General features: G+C 42.3%; 1 protein-coding gene across 1 annotated transcript in view; it reads right to left on the minus strand.

Annotated features, from left to right (window-relative positions):
• MAPKAP1 (MAPK associated protein 1) overlaps nt 1-17,862 on the minus strand; it is a 245,109-nt gene that overhangs the window by 78,404 nt on the left and 148,843 nt on the right. Inside the window, exon 7 of the mRNA XM_068247952.1 lies at nt 16,198-16,307. Coding sequence (XP_068104053.1) covers nt 16,198-16,307 — 110 coding nt within the window. The remainder of the gene's footprint in view (nt 1-16,197; nt 16,308-17,862) is intronic.

Here is a 17,862-nt window from a genome sequence, read left to right on the forward strand (position 1 = left end):
CTGTGTATAAAGTTCTCCAGCAAATAATGTATGCAGGGACATATATATATATATATATATATATATATATATATATATTGGGGAAAAAATCTGCAGACATATTCACACAGGCACAGTTACTTTTACTTACTACTGTAAAACCAAAGACAAGCACAGCTGCTGCTGCATGTGATCTGTGTACAGTCATCAGAGCAGTAGAGCAGTGTCCCTGTATGTTCCTGGCTCAGATGGGGAGAGATAAGTGTGTAACAAGCCAGGACACTAATTAGCTGGGTAGATAAAATAAATATGTTTACTGAGCTGCTCATTTCCCATCACAGGTACTGCACTCTGTGATGCCATTCTGTGTACAGATAGGGAGAACACAGGCAGAGAGGTGGGTGGGCTGGAGCAGACTGCTCTCACAAATGGGGAGAACACAGGCAGAGAGGTGGGTGGGCTGGAGCAGACTGCTCTCACAAATGGGGAGAACACAGGCAGAGATGGGGTGGGCTTGAGCAGACTGCTCTCTTAAATGGGGAGAACACAGGCAGAGATGGGGTGGGCTTGAGCAGACTGCTCTCACAAATGGGGAGAACACAGGCAGAGAGGGGGTGGGCTTGAGCAGACTGCTCTCACAAATTGGGAGACCACAGGCAGAGAGGGGGTGGGCTTGAGCAGACAGCTCTCACAAATAGGGAGAACACGGGCAGAGAGGGGGGGGGGGGCTGGAGCAGACTGCTCTCACAAATAGGGAGAACACAGACAGAGGGGGCAGGCTTGAGCAGACTGCTCTCACTGCTATAGAGCTTCCTGATAAAGGTACTGCTCTCTGTGATGCCATTCTGTGTACAGATAGGGAGAACACAGGCAGAGAGGTGGGTGGGCTGGAGCAAACTGCTCTCACAAATGGGGAGAACACAGGCAGAGAGGGGGTGGGCTTGAGCAGACTGCTCTCACAAATTGGGAGACCACAGGCAGAGAGGGGGTGGGCTTGAGCAGACAGCTCTCACAAATAGGGAGAACACAGGCAGAGAGGGGGGGGGGGGGCTGGAGCAGACTGCTCTCACAAATAGGGAGAACACAGACAGAGGGGGCAGGATTGAGCAGACTGCTCTCACTGCTATAGAGCTTCCTGATAAAGCAGCCGACAGAGCTCAGTCTGTGGTTTTTACAGGGGGGATTACAAGCTCACAGGGCAGGTCAGAGTGAAACAGACAGCAGGGTAAGTGTCTGTTCTTATGTCCCTACTTGTGTATAGTATTAATTAAAGCAGGTTGCTTCTTCTCTGGTACACTTTAAAGTGGACCTGAACTCTTGCACAGGACTGAAGGAAATATAAAGAAATTCACCCTGTATGTATTTAGAGAGTTTAGCCTGTCTAATTCCCCCTCATTTGTGATTAATCATAAGTTGTAATTTGATCTATACCCTGTGTCACATGACTACCACGGCAGATAAGCTCATTTGAAAGCACAGGCTTTTAACAATATGTCTGCTTCCATGAAACAAAAAGTAGAAATAGTGCAGATGTATTTAAGGATTTGAATCAGCTGTAACAAAAGTGTTTTTTGTTTAAAGGTTATGATGCTGTCGTGTATCTTTTAGAGCAGAGAGGACGTTTTGTGTTCAGGTCCGCTTTAAATTCTGTGCACACTGCCTGCTGGCTCTCAAGGTTTCCCAGTTCTACTATATTCCTAAAGCACAATTGAAGTGAGAGGGGTATGGAGACATATTTATTTATGTTTAAACAATGCCAGTTGCCTGGCTGTCCTGACTGCAGTAGAGCTCGAATCACATGTCTGAAACAAGTATGCAGCCAATTCAGTCAAAAACTAGTCATAAATACCTAATATGAATGCTTGTTCAGGGTCTATACCTAAAAGTATTAGAGGCATTGTTTAAAAGAAAGCAAATATGGCAGCCTTCATATTCCTCTCTCGTCAGGTTCACTTTAAGGCCACCTGGCACTGATACTCTCGCCCATTATCACTATATATAAAGTAAAACTGTCCAATCAGAGCATGTTTATAACAGAATTATCAGAGCACACACTATAAAACTTGAACAAAAAATATAAGTTTTGTCTGGGGAGCCACCTAAAAGACTTCTTACTTCAGCCCGGGTTGCAGTAGCGACGCGGTTAAAACGTATTTTATTAATTAGAAAAGATTTGCATGCCAGATGCCGCCATCTGATCTCTAGCATGGCCGACTCTCCCATTTCCTTCCTGGCTAAGATAATATGCTTACTCAACAGCGCAGACAATTTTTTGGCTATTTCGTGTCACTTTAGACAATTTAAGATGCAAAGTCTGACAGCTGCGACATGACTTATAAACAGATGTTTTCATTTACGCTGAAAGGTATTAGGCACTTGATGACTGCGTCTTAATAACTCTTTGTGCCCTATGGAAAATTCAGGTCAACCCAGAGAAATGTTGGCAAAAGGCTTTGTTTGACAATTAAACTTGGAGAGCAGTTTGTACTTAAAAGGATTAAGTATTTCTAACCCTGAAACTTTATGCATTAACGCTGACTGAGGACTTATTACGATAAGGTGTTAGTTTTGCAAGGAAGATAAATATAATGTGGTGTAAAAGCCACAATGTGATGATTGTTTACATATTCAAGGCAGTGAGTGGGAAGAACATTTATTAGTAGTTCTTTCACACATACTGTATCCATGCAAATTTTTTATGCGATTTAGCATTTTATTTTTGCATATACTTTTGCATATAATTTGCAAATTTTTGCCCTTTGAATTTTCTGTGGCGATGTTTTCATTCATATTTTTGCGCATACCAATTGAGTTAATGATCATGAAATTGTATCTAATTAACATAAAAATTGCATGTGATTTTTCTGCTATCCCTCTGACTTAAATGCGAATTCCACACTGCGTGATTTTAAGGCGGGATTGTCAGCCTCAAAATCAAATTCCATTTTACCCACTGCTCTGTGTTTATTATGTAGTCTACATGCAGTCTGCATTGCAAGCATTCCATTATAATCATAAATGTTTCTGCTGTAATAAATCTTATCTCAGTCATCTGGCTCTATTCTGGTACAATGCAGAGGAGAGGGAAACTTGTTATCTAACCTCCCACATTCCTGCTCCTCACTGATTGGCCGAGTGCAGTTCCATGTGACATGAGGCTGAGACGGGAAATACTTCACTCCTCTGCAGAAGCTGCTGAAATATGATGTATGCTGTGCTCAAAAAGTGTTTACAAAGCAAGCTAGATATGACAGACCTGAGACACACTAAGAGCCCTTTCTGAACCCTTTTCTGACCATCAGCGCTTTCTGTGCGTTACCGCTCCCATTGACTTGCATTAAAATAGAGTTAAATTGCAATTTTTCAAAAAATTGTGATTGCGGCGATTTTACCACGTTTTATTGCAAGTCAATGGGAGCGTTTCTAAAAACCGCTCAGACAGCGCTGATGGTCAGAAAAGCTCTCAAAAACGCTCAGTTTGTCTCAGACCTCAGGGAGGAAATGACATCAGGGTTGGCTTCGTCAGAGGCAGTAAAGATGGAAAATGCCTGAAAACGTTTTCTCTTTATTTACTATATAAAATTCACTGAAATCAAAACCTCGACGGTACAATACATATGTTATGTAAGTAGAACAAGAATTTATCTACTTATATGTTTTTCCCCCCCAGGGATATTATGGCTGTCCCTGCTGCTTTAAAACGCAGACAAATCGCAAAATGCACAAACAAGATTGAAACCGCAAATAAAATGTGGTGCCATTGAAATACATTAGATGAGCTACAAATGTGAAATAGCAAAAATGTACAACACACGCAGGTTCTCAAAGTGTGAATGAGGACTAAGTGATTCTTTTGTGATAATTTCAGGTGAAAGTTTTTCCACAATCCCTGTATGGATATTGCTCAGCAGCCTGCCCTGCGCTGTGGAAACTAGGGGTGAGCAAGAGATGTTGCATTGCGGAGTTGCTATTCGGGAACAGCTTTAACCCTACCAAACTTGAATAGCATGTTTTGTAGCAGCATAATCTGAAGTCCCCATGCACTGAAAAATCATGTCAATGCTTAATGTACTTATTTTCCTGATGGATTCAGTGAAGTATACAGATTACTATGGCATGTTTGCTTTGGATAGATTCTAAAACAAGATTCTAAAACAATGATACAAATAAAGATACTTCATACCCCCCTGTATGAAGCAAACACCATAAAGTGTTACCCTAAACACACACACAATCCCACTAAGTAGCATTACCCTCCCAGACACACATTTAAGGCCTGAGCTTTTCCACCTGCTAAGGACAGTTTGTTGCTCCTGCACTGGCAGGGTGTCCAAAGTAGTGCTGATGTTATTGCTCCACAAGTTGCAAGATCTTAAAGAGGAACTCCAGTGAAAATAATGTAGTAAAAAAAGTGCTTCATTTTTACCATAATTATGTATAAATGATTTAGTCAGTGTTTGCTCATTGTAAAATCTTTCCTCTCCCCGGTTTACATTCTGACATTTATTACATGGTGACATTTTTACTGTGGGCAGGTTATGTAGCTGCTCCTAGCTGTTTTGGCTGTTACAGACAGCTGTAAACAGCTATTTCCTGTCTGTGAACATTGTTACATTGTGGCAGTTTGCCCAGAGTACCGCGGTCCCAGAGCTTCTTGTGGGAGGGGTTTCAGCACAAAATCAGTCATACAGCGCCCCCTGATGGTCTGTTTGTGAAAAGCATCATATTTCTCATGTAAAAGGGGGTATCAGCCACTGATTGGGATAAAGTTCAATTCTAGGTTGGAGTTTCTCTTTAAGCACTCAAAAGCTCCTGCTTTGTAAATGATACAGTGGGATGCGAAAGTTTGGGCAACCTTGTTAATCGTTGGTTGTTATGATAAAAAATGTCAGTTAAATATATCATATAGGAGACACACAGTGATGTTTGAGAAGTGAAATGAGGTTTATTGGATGTACAGAAAGTGTGCAATAATTGTTTAAACAAAATTAGGCAGGTGCATAAATTTGGGCACCACAAAAATAAATGAAATCAATATTTAGTAGATCCTCCTTTTGCAGAAATTACAGCCTCTAAATGCTTCCTGTGGGTTCCAATGAGAGTCTGGATTCTGGTTGAAGGTATTTTGGACCATTCCTCTCTACAAAACCTCTCTAGTTCATTCAGGTTTGATAGCTTCTGAGCATGGACAGCTCTCTTTAACTCACACCACAGATTTTCAATTATATTAAGGTCTGGGGACGGAGATGGCCATTCCAGAACATTGTACTTGTTCCTCTGCATGAATGCCTTAGTGGATTTTGAGCAGTGTTTAGGGTCGTTGTCTTGTTGAAAGACCCAGCCCTGGCGCAGCTTCAGCTTTGTCACTGATTCATGGACATTGGTCTCCAGAATTTGCGGATACTGAGTGGAATCCATGCGTCCCTCAACTTTGACAAGATTCCCAGTCCTTGCACTGGCCACACAGCCCCACAGCATGATTAAACCACCACCATATTTTACTGTAGGTAGCAGGTGCTTTTCTTGGAATGCTGTGTTCTTTTTCCTCCATGCATAACACTCCTTGTTATGCCCATATAACTCAATTTTAGTTTCATTAGTCCATAGCACCTTATTCCAAAATGAAGCTGGCTTGTTCAAATGTGCTTTAGCATACCTCAAGAAGCGGCTGTTTGTGCTGTGGGTGGAGAAAAAGCTTTTTCTGCATCACCCTTACATACAGCTTCTCCTTGTATAAAAAGTGCACCAAATGGTTGAGCTGTGCAGTGACTCCATCTGCAGCAAGATGATGTTGTTGGTCTTTGGTGCTGGTCTGTGGGTTGACTGACTGTTCTCACCACTCGTCGCTTCTGTTTATCCGAGATTTTTCTTGGTCTGCCACTTCGAACCTTAACTTGCATTGAGCCTGTGGACTTCCATGTCCTCAATATGTTCCTAACTGTGGAAACAGACAGCTGAAATCTCTGAGACAGCTTTCTGTATCCTTCCCCAAAATCATAATGGTGAACAATCTTTGTCTTCAGGTCATTTGAGAGTTATTTTGAGACCGCCATGTTGCTACTCTTCAGAGAAAATTAAAAAAGGAGGGAAACTTACAATTGACTACCTTAAATACACTTTCTCATAATTGGATTCACCTGTGTATGTAGGTCAGGGGTCACTGAGCTTACCAAGCCAATTTGAGTTTCAATAATTAGTTCTAAAGGTTGTGGAATCAATAAAATGACAACAGTGCCCAAATTTATGCATCTGCCTAATTTTATTTATGGAATTATTGCATACTTTCTGTAAATCCAATAAACTTCATTTCCCTTCTCAAATATCACTATGTGTGTCTCCTATATGATATATTTAAGTGACATTTATCGTAACAACCAACGATTTATACAGGATATTCATAATGATTAACAAGGTTGCCCAAAGGTTCGCATCCCACTGTAAGCTGTGATACTGTAAGATTATCATGATACATAAAGCCATATTCATTTTAGCCATTTCAAATCGCTTCCACCAATGCCATCAAAGTCTGATCATAGATCCTTGAAGACCAAATCGTTGTCTGGCAAGCACTTATTGAAAAGAGAATGTACATAGGGGCCCAATCACAGCCCTATACTTGCTTAACATACAGTTTTTGTGAACTCTTCATCACTGGCAATAGGATAAATACTAAGCTGGACTACTGCAGACTAGCATATGCCCTGATGACGCCAGGAGGAACCGGTAAAACCATTTCTGCTACAACCGGCTCTCCTGCTGTATACAACATGGACAGTCCTACTCCTTCCATGTGCTCCCACTGAACCTGGTGAGCTTTTCTGACAATCAGATCACCGAAAATATCAGATGGACTTCATGTTGTCTACTGCACATGATGCAAAGCAAATTGGGTGAGATCTACCCAATCATTTATTGACACAGTAATTATCCTATTTCTATGTCATCAAGAGTTCACAAAGACTATATGTTAAGCAAGTGTAAGGCTGCGATTAGGCCCATATGTACATTTTCTTCTCAATTAATTCTTCCATTTCTCCATAGTTCATTTCTGATGCTCACATGCACCTTGTAGGTGCTTTTGCAATGAAAAGGGGTTAGAAAGTATACTCTGACTGGTTGGAGGCTTTGCGACATATGAGGAAAGCTGTGATGCAATGTCTGCTCTGAGATCTTTCTCGCATGGCTTTCACTAGATTTTTCTGTAATTTGTGCCATGCACATAAATGAGTCTTGAGACAGAAAAGAAAAATAAATCACCAAGTGTTCAAATTCCTGAACTCCATAGCTTTCAGTATAATGGTTTGTAGAGTAGCTTGTAAATGGCCCTGGAGCACCCACAACCATGCCGTCAGTTCGTTGGTTTGGTGTGTACTGCACACGGTCAACAACCTTGAAGATCTGAAGTTTTGGAGGCGCTCTAACCCAATTGTCTCACCATCAGTTTGCTCCTCCCTTGTCAAAGATGCTCACATTCTACTGCCTGACCATTTTTAATGTTTTACACATCAACTTTGAGCACCAACTGTTCACCTGTTGCCTAATGCACCCCACTGCTCGACAGGTGGCCTTTCAGCATTTGTAATGTTATGGCTGCTAGGTGTACATCTACAGATAAAAAGGTTGCATATCTGATATATATATTTTATTTACCCTAGTTTGTAATCATTCAGTCTCACTGATATGTCAGATATTGTATATGCAAAAGTAAAAAGGGAATATTATTTAACAATGCAAGAACTGAAGGGGAATTTCAGTTCAATTTAGATGGTATCTATAGGTATTTAACACATGGTACCTAGCCTAATGTTGGATGCTGTGTGTATATGACTGAATCTATTTCACATCATTTTCCAATTCTTCATATTCCTGCTGCAACATGTGCCACTTTTTCCTTCACTAAGAATCAGACACGATACCATTTAGTCATTAGCTAGGTCTGACTCACCCATATTTAGCTACACTCATTTCCAGGTACCATTCTAAATGCAATGTGTGCTCCACTGGTGGTTTTCAGTCACCCTCATCAGCTCATTCTACTTCTGCAATTAGGATTTCTCATGTGCCTTTTTCCTCTTCCGATACTCCAGCCCAAAGTTTGACACTTTGAACTAACCTTTGCAATTTTGAAACGCAACTAAAAAGGTATCACTTCAGCAACTATGACTTGGTGCATTTTCACCACCCTATTGACCCAATTGTTTTCTCCTAAATTAGACTGCTCAAAGTAAATCAGAGCCGATGAATGCCGTGGTCAACCCCGGTAAATGCTTCAGTCGTGTCCGTCGTGGTCTTCTTTGCATGTGCAGGAGGTACACACATGCACAGAATCCCACGACTGACATGACTGAAGCAGTTACCGAGGCTGATTGTGGCTGAACGGCAGACTGCAGGAGGATGGCGAGGGACTCACACGTGCTTATGGGGCTGGAGGAAGCCCCGTGTAAGTATCAAATCTGCACCATTCAACAGCTCTGGTACACTTAAAAAACAACTTATCAGCTCCTCCAACCTCTTGTATCCACTTAAGGTGACCGTACATCTAGCGATGGATGGGCAGATTGACCAAGAAACAGATCTCTCTCTGACTGAATCTGAACGGAGAGAGATCTGTTGACTGCCCATACATCACAGACCGATTTCCGATGCTTTCAGCATGAAATTGGCAACGCTGCTGATTCCACCAACCTGATCTCCCCCGATGCCCATGCATTGTAAATCTAGCCTTCCCAGCTAAGGTGATTCCCGTTCTCCTACACTGTCTCTCCAAGCGCCGCCGTCACACGGAGCTACCAAATGGTGGCGTGTATACCATGCGCCTAGTGCCACATGGGGAGACAGCTGAGGAGACTGGGAGTCGCGGCAGCTCGATGGGGGAAACATTTTACACTTAGAAGGATGGCAGCTGGGGGTCTGGCGCGTTCATTGGTCATCACAATATTATATGAGGTTACTGGATCGACCACATCAGACTGACATTTACCAGTATGCTTGATCGATACATTTTGACCTGAAATCGGTGGAATCATTGGTCGGACATGGTTGTTGTGACACTCATTTTCAGCCAATTTTAATAACGATACTGAATTGGATGGTTGATCAGGCCGCAAAATTGCTAGATGCACAGTAACCTTTTTACTAAAGGCGATACTGGAAAGCTGAACGACATCACAAGAGCATTGCACAAGCCAATATAGAATAGAGGAAAGATCCGCAACTATGTCTTCACAGAGATTCTTTATTTAGGACATATTCTAGTACAGCCAACACCACCTAGCCTTGTACTTTGGTCTTCAGTTAGCCATTTTCAATCAACATCAATGTGGCAATTAGTATGTATGTCCAGCATTGTTATTATAAACATTGAATGATGTTCTTTTTGCATAATATCTGTTCCATGTGTTTTTAAATGTTTCTTGTTTGATTTGATTTTATTTATTTGCACTATGTTGTGAGGAACATGGTGTTTGGGTTGGGTCTGAGTATTGATCCTCCCCTTTGTGGGAGGTACCTACCCCACCCATAATCACTTCCTCCTCTTTTTAAATCTGACATTGAAACCTGCACGATAGCTATGATTAAGGACTCTGGTCCGAAACATGTTAGCTAGGTGGTGTTGGCTGTACTAGGATATGTTCTAAATAAAGAATCTCTGTGAAGACATAGTTGGGGATCTTTCCTCTATTCTACGTTGATTGGCCGGGCTGCCTTTGATCCTGCACTGTCTGTCACAGTGCAGTGGAGCGATTATCTCACACTGTATTACAAGCTAATATATAATGTTCTGCGCACTGTAGACTGTCTGAAACTGAATTTCATTGATATAGAGCATGCAGTGTCGCACCTTGCACACTAGAGAGTGTCCCTTGCATTTGCCTGGATGGCCTGTGCCCAGAAATGGCTCTGGGCAGGACTTTTTGCTGTATCTTGGTAATACTGTATCTACAGGTGGAACTCTCCCTCCTTCCCTCTGTTACAGTAGTCCATCCTCCAGATCAGGTACTGTGGCAACACTTGTTATGAGTGTGGAGATCATGAAGTCTGCACTTATTATATTACCCCTGACTAATGTGTCTTCAGGCCATAGGGGTTAGTAGTGGAGACAGGAATGAGTGGGTAAGCACTGGGGAATGGGGGCACAATCAACGTTTTGCTGGGTGATTGTATTATTTATAGTTCCGTCCCTGCCCATGTGATGCACAAAAATATTTTAACAGGTAGGTATTTGAACACTGCATCTACTGTGACATGACTGTCTGTTCATTAATGAACTGTTAGGTCCTGTCCACACTTATAGCAATGCAGAGCACTGCACACTGCCACATCCACACTGCCCTGGCCAGGCTTCCCATCATGGAGGCCACACAGCATACTATCCCATCTCAGGTCGATGCACAGTGCAGTGTGCATTTGTTGGCTCTGATTCAGAAGTGACCAAGCCCTCAGAAGAGTGTAGCTTTGGGTCCTGGATAGCAGGACAGTTGGACTGCGAAGTTATATTTATCTATAGGGCACCATTCCTGAAGACCTTCAACTGCGACACTCTACTGCAGATTTCCAGCTTTCCCTCTCACATCTATCACTGCTGTCAGAACTGCCAGCTTCACTTCATCTTGCAACATAACAGCAGATCTAGCAATGATGTGGACCAAGCATCTGCTGAAGGCTCCTTCCAAACTGAAATCCTGATAGTGATGTTTTACAGCTGCACAACTACTGTATATGCCTGCCAAGAACACAGTATTTGTATATACAGACACAAAATAGCTGTAAAAACTAAGTGGCCATCCTGACAGTCAGACAGGCTGTACGCCAAGCTGAAGTGGGCCAGCTCATCTCTGCATGACAGATAATTATTTATACTTTACTAGAAAACATTCAACTATCCTCCGCAGAAGCAATGAAAATAACTACATGGACAGGTAGATATGATACATATAATAAACTCCAACACTTTATTACCAAACACTGCCCATCATAGTGCTTGATTCTTTGACCAATTGCGTACCGGCATGCTCTAGTATAGTTTACTGACATCTTGCCCCAAAGACCTGTCGCAGAGGCCCACTCACTCTGCCACCGCTATGACAGCAGAGCCCTGTGAGGTGGTAAGGAGCTGTTTAAAATTAGATTGGCTCTCAGTGATCACGGGATCAGGAGCCAATGAAATCAGCTCCTAACCAGCTAACGGAGCTCTGCTGTCATAGCAATGGCAGAACGAGTGGCCTGCAGCGATGGGAGTGGTGCGATCAGCGGCGGTTCTGTGCAGTGTAAAAATTTAAATCTATGCCCTGGCAGGGATAAGCAGCCATAAACAAGGTGTAGATTTCAATTACCACTGTTCAGAAGCAGTTAAGAAATAAGCACATGGGTTATTGTGACCAACACAGCTATGATTCCAGGTAAATATTAAGTGAACCAGAGCAACCAGAGCAACATGAGATGGAGAAGGCTATTCAATTGGTCCTGAAAACTATATCAGAAAACAGAAGTGCTTGTGCAAACACAAACAAGACCTGTACAATGACAGTATGTAACAATCTTTCACCACCTCCCAAATGGAAGAACTGGGCATTCATAAAGGCTTCTTGCCTTCCCATACACCTGTCTTCTATGCTGACTTCTAGAAGGTCACAACACCCACCAAGTTCACAGTACACATAAATAAAGTGTGGGGTAGGTTGTGAAAAAAAAGTAAAATTACACATCACACAAACGGGCAAATAAAATGTGTGGGTTTTATCTACAGAAGCATTGTTTATTTTAAAACTATAGGGGTTGAAGATGGAGAAGTAGAATATTGGTATTTTTTCATTTTTTCCTTATTGTTCACTTTAAAATGCGTAGAAAATAAAGTAATTACTAAAAAAAAAATAATAAACACCTACAAAAAGCCCATCTTGTGGTAAAAACAATAATGTATAGAAAATTTGATGTGATAAGTAGTGATAAAGTTATTGGCGAACGAATGGGAGGAGCACTGAAATGTGAAAATTGCTCTGGCCTATAAAGGGAAAACAACCTGTAGTGGTCAAGTAGTTAAACTTATCAGTGTCTGCACTTTACCATCCAATCAGCAGTCTGGAGGAAGGTCAGTATTCAAGCTATTTTGGTTATTTGCAGTGCATTAAAGTGTGATCAGGAAGCTGTCCATGCTACATTCATAGTGCTGTAGGAAAGTAATTAAAAAGGTTCACAAAAATGACTTGACTGTGTATTTAGCTACTTCCTTGGATCATTATGGTAACACCTATTAACTGTACTGCAGTCCATCAGCAAACCAATGCACCTACCGTCTGCCTTACTTATCTTCTTATAAATTTTGTTACCAGTTCTCTTTTAATCACAGATGAGATCTAGGCTTAATAATAGCAATGTCCTGTCATGCCATGTACTAAAGACCCTGGAGAGATATCATTTGTAATTACTGAAACTAGCTACAACCTCGTGGTAGACGTTCACGTCTTTGCTTAGCGAGGTTCACTTGGCAGCTATATTCTTTGGTTACTGTCATGGGATTACATAAATGTCAACCTTCTGCCCTTTGCAATTGCAATAAGTGGACACCAGCAGCAAGGCTGGCCTTGTATTTATGCAGCTGGCCTTTGAAGTAGTTAGAACTCGATGCGACCTTGAGAAAGACTCAAGAACAAGGCAGCGGGTTCCTGGGCGGTGATTAATTGACCTGGTCTCACTTTCCTGCGAGCAGCAGCATGGAGAGATAATTCACAGATATACCAGATAAAGGAGAGTCGGGAAAAAAAGTGCACAAAAGACGAGATAGAGAAAAGGCAAAAGGAGGAGAAGAAATAGGGGCGAAAAGCAGCCCAGCCCAGCAGACCATTTGCAGCAGCTAACGACTTGTTCATTATGAGTGATGATGGATAAAGACTTCTCACGCTGCGATGGGATGGAGATTTATATGCACAGTTCTGTCTCCCAACTTGGGAGAGAGATCATCATCATTTAATTCTATCTCAGCGGTCAGAGATGGGCGTCCGGAGGAGCTGGGTACCACGGCGTGCTGTCAGCTGGCACAATCTGAGCGCGTGCAGCTGGAACATCTGGAGCAGGCTGCCCAAGGCCCAGGCTGAACAATAGATGCTGGAAGCCTGCCAAATTGCTTGCAGACGTTGGCAGCAGAATGAGGCTCCCGTCCCCTCTCCATCTCGCTTGCTCTTTACGAGGATCTGATCTCTCCCAGGCTTTCTTATCTGTCCCTGGGAATACGGCCTTGAGATTGCTCTCCCGTGTCCTTCACCACCTTATCTCTTCCCACTTTTATTAAAAACTTGCTCCCCCCCTTTACTTGTGCCTGTCGATAGCTTGTTAAATCCTGTGATGGATGGGACGCTGGCTGTTGGGAGAGGAATATAAGCTCAAAGACATTTTAAACTTCCCTGTAGTATGGGGAAACAGAAAATACTGCCCAAAGATGAAGGTGCGATTAGTCAGCTGAAATAGCGTAAAGTAAAATGGTGACTACAAATACTATACAAACATGCAAACAAAGGTAGAAGATGCTTCATTCCAGTGCTTACCTAGATGCTTAAATAATTTTCCACACTGGGCTCTAGTCACAAAACTTCTCATACATGACTTATTTATCACTTAACTGATAAAAATAACCTTTCAGCACATTTACAAGCAAAATAATCACTCAAAGTAAGTAGTTCCTGATTAACTTAATTTCAATATTACTTTTCTTAAGGTGGCCATACATTAGAAGATTATGGGCAGATTTGACCAAGAGACAAATTTATTTCTAATCGAATTTGATTAGAGATAAATTTGTCTCTTGGTCAAATCTGCCCATACACTACAGGCCGATTCCTGTCCGATTTCAGAATGAAATCATCAGGAAATCGGCTGAGCCCGACGTGTCCACCCGGCCGCTGCCGTCGCAATGTATAAATGTATGCAGTGTGTGCATTTATACATTATCTGTCCTGTAGCAGCTTCCGCACGGCGTCCGTCCATCTCGCCGGGTAACAGCCGGATACACGCTAGCGTGTATGCGGAACCCAGCGAGATGGACGGAAACCGCGTGGAGGCTGACACCAGACAGGTAATGTATAAATGCACACACTACATACATTTATACATTGCGGCGGCAGCTGCAGGGTTTCGTCGTCTCGTCGCTCGTTCGCAAATCGGCAGCCGTACTGCCGCACACCCGACCAACCAACTTCCGCCCGACATCTTGCAGCATGCGCAATCGACCGTGCGGCCAATTTCTGTCCCGAAATTGGTCGCTTTGTCGGTCGGGCATGCACTTGGCAGTACCAATTTTCATCCAATTTGATTATAATAATCGAATTGGATGGTCGATTGGTTGGTTGGTCGGCTAATGTATGGCCACCTTTACCTTGATTATATTATATTTTTGCTCTTTGGGAGCTTAAAATTTAACATAGATAAGGTAATAACAGAGGAAAACAGGTGAAAAAGCTTTGTGAATCATCAATGTGGGGTTAAAGAGGAAGCGGAACCATATGGAAAATTAGAAGAATTATTTCAGGTTATCCATTTGAGAAACTATCAAATGTAAATATAAGGAAAGCATGCTTTCTCTTTCTCTTATTAAAGTAAAGGATCTGAGGATAGTGTTGCTTTGAGACCGACTTACTATCTTCATTCAAACTCAAATACACAGGGGGCCAAACTTGAACACTGAGACCAAGTCGTGGGCAACCTCAATATTTGGTGCCCACCTCACTCCCTTATAGAGTTCCCTGGTGTCTAATGGCCCCCCTCACTCCCCTGTGCATTTCGCTGGTGTCTAGTGGCCATCCTCCCTCCCCTATACAGTTCCCTGGTGTCTAGTGGATCCCCTCCCTCCCATATACAGTTCCCTGGTGTCTTGTAGCCCTCCCCTATATAGTTCCCTGTTAAGTCTAGATTGCCCCCTCCCTCCCAAACATATCATCCCTGGTGCAGTGGTAGTTGTGCTTGTCTCACCTACTTAGGGCTTTAATGATGTACATCCATCCTTTACAGCATGTACTCACTCTCTGCCCATCTCATTCTCCTTATGTAGCACATAATCATATAACGTGCAGGAGGAGAACCAGGACCTAGAGCAAGCGTTCGCTGTAGAGTAAGGATGGACATAGTTGGAGTTTTGACAAGGTGAGACAAGCATGACTACCGCTGCATCGCTATTTTGCATACATTGGGGCTTGGGGAGCAAAGGATGGGGAAATGCCAGGCCACCTCCAGTACAAATTCAAAATAGCCATCATGGGCAAAATAGGATTATTGTTTGGGCCAAATGTGACCTGTGGGCCAGAGTGTGACACCCATGATATAACCTGAGCTTTTAAAACTCTGTCCTATAGTGAACCAATGACATCATAAAACAGGACATGAAGTGGATCTTCACCAAAAGAAAGTCTTCAGAAATAATCACTGGGGCACAGATAGAGGGAGTGGGAAAACATATTCTTCATCAAATGAGTGCTTTTAGTGCTAACATTATCAGAATTAAAACCCTAATTTACCTTTACAGGTCTTTTAAGTAAATCTGAATAACGGAGTGTGTGATAATTTACACAATTTTTATGCAGTCATAGCAGAGCAATTCTCTTTGGAAAAGTTAGTCTAGTGACCCACAGCTCCTGCCAAAAAGCTGGCATGAGATTGGGTGTCCCCCAGCTCCTTTCTAGAAATCTTTTCTTAGAAACTGCCAAGCTGAAGTGCTGGCCGCAAAGAATAAATCTATGATTAGCACATGAAAGAGGTGTGTTGGATCAGCTGACACACTTTAACTTGGGTGGTGGCCCAGCAGGTGGTTGGAAATCGCTGTACAGTGTGTGGCCAGGCAATACCGTCTCTCTATGATTAGATTCGATCTATCTGATGGTCAGAGGGATCTATCTGATGGTCGATCTGCCCATACATCGAGTTAAGTATGGCCAGCTTTTACACTAATTTTACAAAGTATAAAGAACTCAAATACAAAATCAAATAAAAAGTCAGTAGAAGCCATCAGTGCTCAGCAAAAACTACAACTTTAGGGGGACTGCAACATTCATCGGCAAAACATCTCAACTTCGACGTAAACCTGAACCTAACGTTCCTTCTCTTGATCCTATTTCTGCTAATTTATGCATCTCTAACAGCAGAAGTATAGTCTGCAGAAGTCATGCATTTCTTGCAACTGTGTCTCAGGACAATAAAAAAAAAAAACGCACTGCTTTTCATTTATAAGTTACATACCTGAGTTCCTCTGAGATCCCCTCCTTCTTTTCAGAGCTTTTTCCAAGATCTCACGCATAGTCACACTGGTACTGTCCACCTGGATCAATGAGAATCCATGGGCTGCATTTCTGCAGGCGAAGAAATATATTCATTCAGTTACTTGACAAAGTTTTAATAAACCATTGCTAAACATTATTGTAGATCTTAATTGTAAACACACACAAAAATACTGATTCAGCATTTCATAACTTCTATACAGAAATTCAGGCGCAAATTCACTCAAACACAAATTCATATAGCGGTTTGTAGATGCCATCAGAGGTGAAAACACAAATCAGCAAGTACCCTATGATTATGTACTGTATTTTTTTTTCATAATATGCTTAGTTTAGAGTAGAGATGTCCAAAGTTTGGCCTGCCAAGCCTTTACCAGTGGCCCCATGATCTTTCCAATACAGGGAGCTCCCGACTTATGAACACCTGACTTACGAAAGACCTGCCAATACGAATGGCCCAAAAATACTAAATTTGATTTTATGGAAACAAGTACAAAAAAACATTTTCAAAAAGATCTTGTAATCTTTGAGAAAATCAATTTAAAAAATTCAAAGAAATGTATTTAAATTCAGTAAAATTACATTTTGCCAAGGGAACAGGGGGCAAATGGTGACACAGTGTTTGTATGTGTGTGTGTGTTTGGGGTAATGGGGAGGCAGAGGTGCACAGCGGGGAAAACTGCAGGCACAGGGGAACCAAAGTGACACAGAGGGGGACAACTGAGGCACAGGTAGGCACAAAGGAGGTACAGCGGACAGAGATGGCATGGATTTAGGTTAAGAACGAACCTACAGTCCCTATCTTGTTCGTTAACTGGAGACTACCTGTAAAAGGCCCCAATGAATGTGGGGGTGTGGGGGCATAGTATCAAAATCTATAAAATCTAGCTTCATTTTAAGGCATTAGGCAACCTAAGACCGTTCCTGCATTACTTTAGTTGCTATAATGCAGCTGGCGCATAGTTGTTATGCTGCCGCTGGCCTTCTAATATGCTGCATCACCCAGGTCTTCATTGAGTCTGGGCAAAGAGCGCAAGAGGATCGGTGTCCTGGCAGTGAGGGACAAGTCATGCTGCAGCTGGTATGTATGGTTCATATAGCAGAGGCAAGTATCAAAAATTGTGTTTCAATTTGCCAGTTCGCCCTCACGCAATGTCAAGAACGGTGATATGGCCCTTGGTCCAAAAAGTTTGGACACCCTTGGTTTAGAGTGACTACACTAGTAGTGTACTCCAAGGCTGGGTGTAAGCTGGCTGATTTCTTATCTGAAGTTGAGAAAGTTGAAAGCGATGCTTTTAATCCATAATATTGATGTCGATCTCCAGTCCTCAAGTGCCATATCCATGCCAGTGTTAAGGATGGACTGAGAATCTGAGAAATGTGTTCTGCTTGATGGACCACACCTTTCCTGATTTAACCCCATCAATGAATTAGAGCTGTGCCAAATATGTGTGAGGACCACGTCCCTCGAAGACAGGAGTTTGACATCCCACAACATTCTCACTGCAAGCTTTCTCTCCAACTCACTAAATGCTGAGCCCAGCAAACACTGCAATAGAAGCACTTGTTTTTCTTTTTAAAAATAGGGTGAAGATTTTGGGGAAAATATAAGAAGCTCTAATGAAAG

The sequence above is a fragment of the Hyperolius riggenbachi genome, chromosome 8 (genome assembly GCF_040937935.1).
Source record: "Hyperolius riggenbachi isolate aHypRig1 chromosome 8, aHypRig1.pri, whole genome shotgun sequence".
NCBI classification, from domain to species: domain Eukaryota; kingdom Metazoa; phylum Chordata; class Amphibia; order Anura; family Hyperoliidae; genus Hyperolius; species Hyperolius riggenbachi.